The 10,554-nt window shown below is 46.2% G+C and overlaps 2 protein-coding genes across 2 annotated transcripts in view; one reads left to right on the top strand and one right to left on the bottom strand.

Moving 5' to 3' along the window:
* LOC119421085 overlaps positions 1–10,554 on the bottom strand; it is a gene marked incomplete at its 3' end in the record, with an annotated part of 641,076 nt that overhangs the window by 231,704 nt on the left and 398,818 nt on the right.
* The window catches only part of LOC119421638 (kynurenine 3-monooxygenase), a 34,675-nt gene that overhangs the window by 5,590 nt on the left and 18,531 nt on the right, over positions 1–10,554 (top strand). Inside the window, exons 6-14 of the mRNA XM_037689021.1 lie at positions 2,573–2,660; positions 6,015–6,180; positions 6,268–6,339; positions 7,089–7,210; positions 7,429–7,576; positions 7,649–7,706; positions 7,773–7,855; positions 10,051–10,152; positions 10,228–10,287. Of these exons, the coding sequence (XP_037544949.1) occupies positions 2,573–2,660; positions 6,015–6,180; positions 6,268–6,339; positions 7,089–7,210; positions 7,429–7,576; positions 7,649–7,706; positions 7,773–7,855; positions 10,051–10,152; positions 10,228–10,287 (899 nt within the window). The remainder of the gene's footprint in view (positions 1–2,572; positions 2,661–6,014; positions 6,181–6,267; positions 6,340–7,088; positions 7,211–7,428; positions 7,577–7,648; positions 7,707–7,772; positions 7,856–10,050; positions 10,153–10,227; positions 10,288–10,554) is intronic.

The following is a 10,554-nucleotide window of genomic DNA, read 5'->3' on the forward strand; positions in this document are numbered from 1 at the left end:
GGACATGTCCAAACCACTGTCCCTCCTCTGGACATGTCCAAACCACTCTCCCTCCTCTGGACATGTCCAAGCCACTGTCCCTCCTCTGGACATGTCCACACCATCTCAGTGTGTCCTCTCTAACTTTATGTCCCAGTTGTTCAACCTGTGCTGTACCTCTGATGATCTCATTCCTGATCTTCTCCATCCTTGTCTCTCCTAAGGAGAACCTCAACATCTTCATTTCTGACACTTCCAGTTCTGTCTCCTGTCTTTTTGTCCATGTCTCTGTCTCCAGACCATACAACACAGCTGGTCTCACCACTGTCTTGTAAACTTTTCCTTTGACCTTTGCTGACACCCTTTTGTCACAAATCACTCCTGAACCTTTTCTCCATCACTCCATCCTGCCTGGACTCTCTTCTTCTCCTCTTCACCACACTCCCCATGTTCCTGGACAGTGGACCCCAAGTCCTTGAAGTCCTGCACCTTTGTGACCTCTGCTCCTTGTAGCCTCACTGTTCCACCTCCTCCCTCTCATTCATGGACTCTGTCATATTTATGGAAAAATCTTTATTTTATTTTAACTTTTTATTTTAGCCTAGCCAGTTTGTCACTGTGCTGCGACCATCGGTGTCTACTTGGAGACGCATACTTTTTTTTATAAATTTTTACTTGGATTCACACTGAATCAGTACTAAAGACTTGTTTGTTATGTACATACATGCAACCAAATGTCAACATTTATACAATTTTCCTGCAAAGGTATTAGTAAGTAAATAAGTGCTGTGTGTTGTCATCACTGTATGTTTCCATACAATGACGACATTGGTTCTCTGCATTTAACCCATCACACCTGAGATACACCCAGGTGGAGCAGTGGGCAGCTATTGAGCACCGGGGAAGCAATTAGGGATTGGGTGTCTTGCTCAGAGACACCACGACACGTGGACATGGCAGGGAGTTCATCTGCGACTTTCTGGTCCCAAGTCAGCTGCCCTGCCTCTACACCATCTCGGTACCTAAACCTAACCCTCTGATCTTTGACCTTAAACCAAACCCTGACCCTAACCCACACTTTGACCCCAAACTTAATCCTGACTGCCAAGCCTAACCCAGACCTCTGACCCTAACCCTCTGACCTTAAGTTTGACTGCTGCTAACCCTGACCAAAAAACCCCTAACCTCGACCTTTGACACTGGACTTGGACCCTGACATGAACCCTGGGCCCATCACCTTACCTAATACTCTCCCTCCTCAAAGCCCTCGGTGTAGTGAGGTCATAGCTGGAGGCCTGGGAGGGTTCAAATCCACAAAAATGGCCTCAAACTGAACTATTCCCCATCGTTTGAATACTGTCAGAGGGAGACACACTGAGTTCTGCTCCACGTCTCTTTTGGTTCCTGAAAGCTCGTGTTTCTGCAGGACGAGGACTGTCGAGTGGTCCGAGACGGTCTTTACGGACCTTGTGCTGTTGACCTGTTGTGTGAAAACTCCTTTATTCTCTGGTCTTCGATCAGCCACAGTTCAGTTTCACTGGTCGTCAAACACTCCACAAGCTGTCTCAAACTTTCTGACTGAGACGAGTCCCAGACGGGTTCAAGAACACAACACTCTGTTTCATCTGTGAGAAAGAGATCGGTTTAATTGTTGGACAAGTGAGAGACTCAGTGAGACCACCTCAGGACAGCTTGGGGCCAACTAGTCGCAGTCCAGTGAGGTGAAGTTTACGACCATGATGGTGTTTGCTATAAATCAACTCCTTTTAACTTCTGCATAAATATTAAATTGTAACCCAACAAAGTTACGTCAGGTCCTCTGGACTGTTTCTTTTTGTTGAAACGTTTTGTCTTTCATCCAAAAGACTTCTTCAGTTGGAGGAAAGTTTTTGAACCACTTTGGCCATGACTGCCTCAGACGGGTCGACGGGGGAGAGGGCGGACTCCAGAAACCATCTGAACACCATCAGATTGGTTGACCCACTATGTGAAGGTGCTATTTATAAGACTGCGTTTGTTGCAGCTCCTCAGACTGAAGAAGTCCTTTGGATGAAAGACGAAACGTTTTACCAAGAAGAATCCGTCCAGAGGACCTGACTGAACTTTGTGGATTTCTGAGCATGAACCTTGATCGGCTGTAACGTTAGTCTTGTCAGTATTTATTCACTCCCAGACTGAACGAGCCCCGTGGAGGCTCTGTTCTTCATCGGTCCTTCAGGCTGAGCTTCAGCTTCTACAGTTTTCATGAGCCTCGGTGCACCAGGCCACTTCAGGGCTGTGAGATTTGACCCAGGAGCCTCTGAATGTTCGTAGATGATGTGCGCCAGCTCGGCTCTGATAATTAGACCGTCTGGCTGTGCCGTCCCTGATGTCAGAACCGATCCAGGCTCCTGCAGATGAAGAGGTTTCAGCGAGTGTCAGAGCAAACACATCACTGACAGCTGCTTTCTGCTGCTCGGGAGCTTCATGCTGCTCCTCCTTCATGTTTCTGCTGCCACTCTGTTATAAACCTCCTCGTGTGCTTTAACGAGACGTTTCTGTGTCGGCTGCTGCCGTGTCTCTCAGATGTTTTTGTAACGTTTTCTCCTCTCAGAGGCAGAGAAGTATCCAAACACAAAGCTGAACTTTGACCACAAACTGCAGGACTGGAGCGCTGAAACGGGGCTGATGACCTTTGCCAGGTAAACAGTGGCCGATGCTACACGTGTGGACTCAGACACGAGCGGCGGTAAATGAACATTTTTCACGTTTCAACGTGAAGTTCTGTGGAAAAGTGAAAATCAATGAGTGTCTTACCTGTTGTAGATAGCTCCTAATAGAGCGTAGTTCTGTCGGATTTGTTGAGCTAACAGCTGAACCAAAGGGGATCTCTGTGGTCTCTCAGCAGCTTCAGCTGTCAGAATCTCACAGCCGTTCTTCGGCTGGTATTATTTAACCTCAGTGCTGCTGTCAGTTTTGTACGTCGTATTAGTGTCTTGTTTTATCTGAACAAATACGATTTTCCTGCTGGCAGTGGCTCCAAGCTGCACCGAGGAGCTACAGCCAGCTGCTGCTGTTCGAGCTACCGTTAATAACCGTGGAGTTTTATGTAAATTAAAGGCCTAACACTTGTTTCATGAAGGCCTGTCAGCCCCAGTCTTGCAGGCCGGAGTTCATCTCATGTTTAAAAGTAAGATAATTGTAGTTATTGTAATCAGAAAGTAAAAATAAAAACTCGACGCAACACTCACACATGTGTCGGGAATGACTCTCAGCTACTACCACACCAAAGTTTAGACGAACATCCAAAGATTTGAGTTTATTAAAATCTGTGCAGGAGCTGAAACCATAGAAAATAAAACGAGTCTGAAGCAACAGAGCGTGACTTTTCACCAAAATGTTCGGCTCATTCAGGAAGTGGCTGCAGTGACTTTTGGTTTGAGTAGATTTTATACATTTAAAACTATTTGACTTTATTTACAATTTTTTTTCCTCATAGAAAAACATTAATATTTCTTCAGTTCCATCAGAAACTTTGTTCGCTTTAAAATCTGCTTCAACTACTGCCTGTTTTTACCTTCTTATGCTCCTGTTAGCTTTTAGCTACTGTTTTGCTACTTTAAGCATTTAGTTAGTGTTCTGATATTTTTAGCTTTTAGCTACAATTTTTCTACATTCAGCATTTAGCTAACCTTTTGCTGTTTTTAGATAATGTTTTGTACCTTTAGCTTTTATAGTATTTCACTATTTTTACCTGTTTTTCTATTTTTAAGTAGCAGTTTGCTGATATTGACTTTAGCTAATGTTCTGCTACTTTAATCTTTTAGTTATTGTTTCAGTAGTTTGAGCTTTTAGCTTGTATTTCACTACCTTCAGCTTCTATTGTTTTGCTACATTTGGCTTCAAACTAGCCATTTGCTATCTTCAGCTTTAGCTGTTTTTTTTGGTTAGCCCATTGCTACTTTTGGCTGACATGTTGTTGTTTTTAGCTACCATCATGGTATGTTTAGCTTTTAGCTATCTTTTACCTACTTTTAGCTTGTAATTTGCTACTTTAGACGTTTAGCAGTAACAGCAGAATCATCAGCTGGAAACGCTTAAAGCTAATGATCTCATCATGAATGAATTAATTCAAAGAAGCCAAGAAGAACTGCAGGAGTTTCAGCTTTCACTTAAGATTGTTCATCACGTTTACCTGAAAGACAAACACTTACAGAAAAACTACAACAAATGACAAAAAACTAAAACTAATGACAAAAAACTAAAACTAATGACAAAAAACTAAAACTAATGACAAAAAACTAAAACTAATGACAAAAAACTAAAAATGAGATGAAAAGTAAGTAAAAACTTGGAGACAAAAACATTTTCTGTGAGAGAACAACTTCCCTACAGTTTGTTGGAAACGCTAAACTAAGTTATTAAAGCTAAAAGCTAAAAGAAGCATCCATCATCCATCCATCCATCCATCCATCCATCCATCCATCCATCCATCCATCCATCCATCATCTTGTTCTGGACTCAGGTCTTGGGGCAGCATCTTGAGCAGGGAGGTCCAGACCTCTCTCTCCACAGCCTCTTCCAGCTCTTCTGGGAGGACCCCAAGGTGTTCTCAGGACAATCTCTCCAGTGTGTCCTGGGTCATCTCCGGGGTCTCCTCCCAATCTGACATGTCTGAAGCACCTCCCTAGGGAGGTGTCCAGGGAGCATCCTAACCTGATGAACCACCTCAACTGTCTCCTCTGGATGTGGAGGAGCAGTGGTTCTACTCTGAGTCTCTCCTGATAACTGAACTTCTCACCCATGTCTCTAAGGGAGAGTCCAGCTCTGCAGAGGAAACTCATTTCAACCTCCTGGATCCACGATCTCATTCTTTCAGTCTCTACCAGAGTTCATGTCCAGAGGTGAGGGGAGGAACGTAGACTGACCAGTAAACAGAGAGCTTTGTCTTACAGCTCAGCTCCCTCTTCACCACAACGGACCGGAGCAGAGTCCACAATACTGGAGACACTGCACCAATCCATCTGTCAATCTCATGCTCCATTCTTCCCTCACTCATGAACAAAACCCAGAGATACTTGAACTCCTCCACTTGAGGCAGAACCTCACCCTCGACCTGAAGAGAACAATCTGACTGAGGACCACGGCCTCAGATCTGGAGGTGCTGGTTCTCATCTCAGCTGCTTCACACTCAGCTGTGATTCGCTCCAGTGAGAGCTGGAGATCACGGCACGATGACGCCAACAGGACCACATCATCTGCAAAAAGCAGAGCTGAATCCTGGGGCCACTGAACCCTCCACCCTCTGGCTGCACCGAGAAGTTCTGTCCATAAAAGAAACGTCACTTTTTAAAAGTCGTTAAAGGACTACGGCCGGTGAGTCTCGCGGCGGTCCGAGCCACTCTCGAATTGTTTCGTCACGTGTTCAGACTGCAGCTCTCCTCTCCGTGACGCTCCCGTTGGCCTTTTCCAGCTCGTCTGATGGATCCATGAGAACAGCTTCTCCTCCTGCTCTGCCCTCCAAACAACACCTGCAGGAGATCCTCACATCTCTCCTGTAATCTCACACAGCAGTCTGGCTTAATGTAATCCAGGAAGCTGTGTGTCTCTAATAAACCTGACGGTTCTGTCTCGTGGCGCTGGACTCAGGAAACTGTTGGATCTGTTTTACTGATGTTCAGATTCATGAGTCACTGAGCGTCCCTACATGTCCAGTATGTCCCTGCTTGTCCCATTTGTCCCTTCAGGTGACATGATCAATAAAACCGTGCAGATTTAATGAGGACAATACTAAAACATTTTTACCAACTATATTTAAACTCCTTGTTGACAGCCAACCCTGAAAATGTTAAATTTATGTTTAATTCCATAACAGTTTGAAACACTGAGTATTCTGGGATGTCTTCAGTCCCAGTGCAAGGCAGCTCCAGGTCCACAGATTACTGTAGAGCACGTTCAGATCAGGCGGTGCCTGCGTCCCAAACAAACACTCAGATGAGTAAAGTTCACGTGCATGCAGACGACTCGTTTTACTGACAGAACTCGTCTTCTTTCAGGTCCGACGGCTCCAAGACGCAGGTTCAGGTGGACCTGATGGTCGGCTGCGATGGAGCGTTCTCGGCCGTCCGTAAACAGTTCCTCCGTCGCAGCCGCTTCAACTACAGCCAGACCTACATCCCTCACGGCTACATGGAGCTCACCATGCCGCCCAGGGACGGAGAGGTCAGCATGGAGGGATCAGGCCTTCTCCTGGAGCTTCTTTAAATACATCCAACTTTAACTGTTTCCTGTTTCTGTCGTCTTCTCCAGTTTGCCATGAAGCCCAACTTCCTGCACATCTGGCCACGAAACACCTTCATGATGATCGCGCTGCCCAACCTGGTGACGTTAGAGCCTTTCACATCAAATGAGACAACTTGGTTCCTGTTTTTAGTCTCTGCTCCATTTTGCTTCACATGAAGTATTTTATTGTTATTATGAAACTCCTGTTTTCCTGTCGGGTGGCACGGTGGCTCAGTTGGTAGAGCTGCCGCCTCTCAGTGAGAAGTCGCCGGATCAAACCCTGGCCAGAGGTCCTTTCTGGGTGGAGTTTGCATGTTGTCTCTGTGCTGTGTGGGTTTCCTCCCACAGACCAAAAACATGCACGTCAGACTGATTGGTAACTCTAAATTGTCTCTAGGTGAGAGAGTGAATGGTTGTTTGTCTCATCTGTCTCTATGTGTCCCTGTGATGGACTGAGACCTGTCCAGATGTCCCCCGCCTCTTGTACAGTGACAGTTGGACATGAGCACCCCAGTCACGAGTCACCCCAGTGACCCGGAAAGGAAGAAGCGAGTAAAGATGATGGACGGATGGACGGATGGACGGACGTCTTCCTGTCCGTTGCAGTTTTTAATCCTGCGTGATCTTGTGAGACGTCACATTTCTGGGGGTGACTCCCAGTTTGAAGCGTCTTTGAGCTCAGTTTCTGTAAAAGGATCAGATTTTTTATCTGTTTTTGTGTTGGATAATGTTGCTTAGCAGCGGCGTCCATCTAAAAGTGCACGTGCTGTGACCGTGTGTGATGAAACTGACAGGAAGTGGGTTCTGAAGCCAACTTCATCGTCCTCTCTTTATTTTCCATCTCACAGGACAAGACGTTCACGTGCACGCTCTTCATGCCCTTTGAGGACTTCGAGAAGGTCACCACAGGAGATGAGGTCATCGAGTTTTTCCAGAAATACTTCCCCGATGCCATCCCGTTAATCGGAGCGTGAGTGACCTTCTCTGTCAGCGTGCCCTCTTTAACGCCTCGGGCTTTTGTTTCAGCGTCACGCCATCCTCAGAGGTGACGGGCCTTCCTCTGCGCTCGGACACAAACAGACTTCGTTCCTCTGAAAGCAAAACCGTCTGCGCACCTCAGGGTGCCAGATGGTTCTGCATTAACTCTGACGAGCTGAAGCAGTTTGTAAATGTTTGGTTTCTTTGCAGCGACGCCCTCAGGAGAGATTATTTCCGACTTCCTGCTCAGGCCATGGTGTCCGTGAAATGCTCCCCGTATCACATCGATGACCGGTGTGTCCTCATGGGGGACGCAGCCCACGCCGTGGTGCCGTTTTACGGGCAGGGGATGAACGCTGTAAGAACAAAATCAATGGAATAATAAAAATAAAAAACGGATGAAACTCACCGGTCCATTCATGATCTGCAGGGCTTCGAGGACTGCATCGTCTTTGATGAAATCATGAATCAGTTCGCAGAGGATTTCAGTAAGTACTTTAAAATTATAACTTCAATAACCGGACCTGATTCATGCTGAATTCTTGCTGCTGCAGGTTCAGTTCTGCCCGAGTATTCGAGAGTTCGGGTTCCAGACGACCACGCCATCGCGGACCTGGCCATGTACAACTACGTGGAAGTAATTCAGATTTCTCTCACATCTTTATTTAACTTTACGCTGCAGAGAAACTGAAGCTGAAACTGACAGGTTAGGGTTAAAACAAGCAGAACAGAGGCTGAAGTTTGCAAAACAACAGCTAAAATCAGCAAAACACATGCTAAAGCTAAAATTGTCTAAATAAATGCTAAAAATAAGAAAGTTGCAGTAGCTAAAATTAACAAAACCGTAACTAAAAGTAGCTAAAGCTGAAATCAGCAAACTTTTACCTAAAATCTAAAAAGTAGCAGAATGGTAGCTAAACGTAGCATTAGAGTACAAAAAGAGCTGAAGCAGGTCTCAACGAGCTCAACGTTTCAGGAGGAACTGAAAAAATCAAAATGTGTTTCTGTGGGAAAATGTTTGTAACAAAGTTAGATATTTAGAAAATTATAAAACATTAAAGACACAGCGCCCGCCTCAACGTTAAAATCTGAATTAAAGTCATATTCCAAACATTTAAAAACATGCTTTCATGGAAAATGGAAACTATCTTACCTGTCGTAGATAGCTCGTTGGACGACGTCAGTTTGGAGAAACCGAGTTGGATCCTGACCGGACTGAGGAGCAAACGGCTGGTCCGAACGCAGCCAAGACGTTGCTGAAGACCTTCACGCCGTCTTTCAAACCTCCGTGACGAATTCTGTGGTTGTTTGTGAGCGCAGATAACGGCAGCAGCAAGCTGTAGCATTTCCTTCAGGAAGATCCTAATATGTCTGCGGAAATAAAAGACTAAAGTGACGGCCGTGCGACGGTGTGAAAACTCACGTTTAGCTGCGTGAAGCCTGGATTTGTTTCAGGTGAAGCCGTCTGAGCTGCGACTGTTGGAGGCCGTCGCCAAAGAGCCTCCAAAACGTCTGGGGTCGTTCTCAGACGGGAGTCGCAGCAGCTCAACGTTTTATCTTGAACTTTAAAGATGTTCGGAAAATTAACGATTTGGTCTTGAAACATCCTCAGAGTCGTTGGCAGCGCCCGGTCTTCAGACCTGCAGGAGGTCTCCTCTGACTGTGACCACATCCTAAATGCTCAGGACTTCAAAACATGCGCCTCTAAACAACAATTATTAAAAACTGCTCCAAATGAGCGTTTCTAAAGTGCGTCTGTAAATCACAAATACTGAGGCGGCTGCCACGGTGGCTAGAACTACGGCTGAGAGGACGTGGAAGAGCCAAATTTACAAGAACTGCTCCGTCTGAACGCGACCACACGGCTCGCTTGTGTTAAGCAGCGTTCAGCAGAACGACCGTGGAAACTTCGAGCACGAGTCAGTGATGCTGGTTTCCATCGTCCAGTCTCAGCACAGCCCGCTTTGCTCTAACTCGACCCGACTTGGTTCTACAGCGTCTCAGAGTTTTCTACTGAGTGTTCCCTCGATGTAGCCGGGTCGTCATGGCACGCCAGCCCAAACCTTCAGTAAACACGTTGCTCACCATTCTCCATCATGGTCCATCATGGTCCAGCTCCTTCTGACACCAGCACCATGGTGTTGGTTCACAGGTCGCCATCTTAAAGATTATATTTTTTAAAAGTTAATAAAACGACCGGTGCGAGTTTTAAACACGGTGGGTTTGATTCTTGTGAAGGAGACGCTCTCGTGATTGACGACGCCCTGCAGTCTGCTGACATCCAATCTTCAGCTCGACCCGGTTTGCATAGAACCTCTGCTGAGTAGGACCTAAGAACCGAGCTGGAAGCTGGTGAGGTCCCCAGTGGAAAGACTGAAGCTGTGCCGGGCCGACCCGAGTAGGGCCTAGTTGAGCCCTCGGATAAAGGCCATAATTAGAGTGGCAGCTCAGAAAGCCCTCGGATCACCCGTTAGCTTGTTAAAACGGGTCGAGCTACAGCCAACCGCTGCTGCTCCTGATGACCACAGAGCCTGAAGAACCCCGAGCTGCAGAACCGACACAGGTCTAAAGTCCATGAAACAGTGAATTTAGGGGAGCTGGAGTAGTTTTAAACAGTAGTCCCTTTCAGACCAGCGGTTAGCTCATCAGTCAAGGAGCTATCCACAACAGGTAAGATATTAACGTTTAGTACCTTTCTAAAGAGCCTCACACAGAAATGTCTAATGTTTCCTGTGTCTTGGCTCTTCAAACCTGCTTCAGATCTTTGAGCTATAAAACAGAAACATGTGATCTGATGAAATACACGAGCTCGTCTGTTGTTTTCCTGTCCAGATGCGAGCGCACGTCAACTCCAAGTGGTTCCTCTTCAGGAAACACGTGGACAACGCCCTGCACTTCCTCATGCCGAAGACCATCATTCCCCTCTACACCATGGTGAGCGCACGGTGAACAAAAACTGCACGGCATCTCCTCGTCCTCTCAGGCCTTACATCGGTGTTGTGTCTGCAGGTCACGTTCACCAGAACCAGGTACCATGAAGCGGTGCAGCACTGGCGCTGGCAGCAGAAAGTAAGCATGTCAGGTTTTCACAGCACGGTTCACCTCTTTTAAAGACACTATTATCAGCACCAACGATGAGAGACGGGCCACCGTTTCAGTCCTCTCTGGTGTCCCTGAGTTCCGGTGGTTGGCCAGAACAACACAAACAGATTTTAGGTAAAAGGATAAACTATCATACATCACATGATAAACTATCATACAGCACATGATAAACTATCATACATCACACGATAAACTATCATACAGCACATGATAAACTATCATACAGCACATGAT

Source organism: Nematolebias whitei, chromosome 1 (assembly GCF_014905685.2).
Source record: "Nematolebias whitei isolate Nwh7 chromosome 1, NemWhi1, whole genome shotgun sequence".
Lineage (NCBI taxonomy): Eukaryota > Metazoa > Chordata > Actinopteri > Cyprinodontiformes > Rivulidae > Nematolebias > Nematolebias whitei.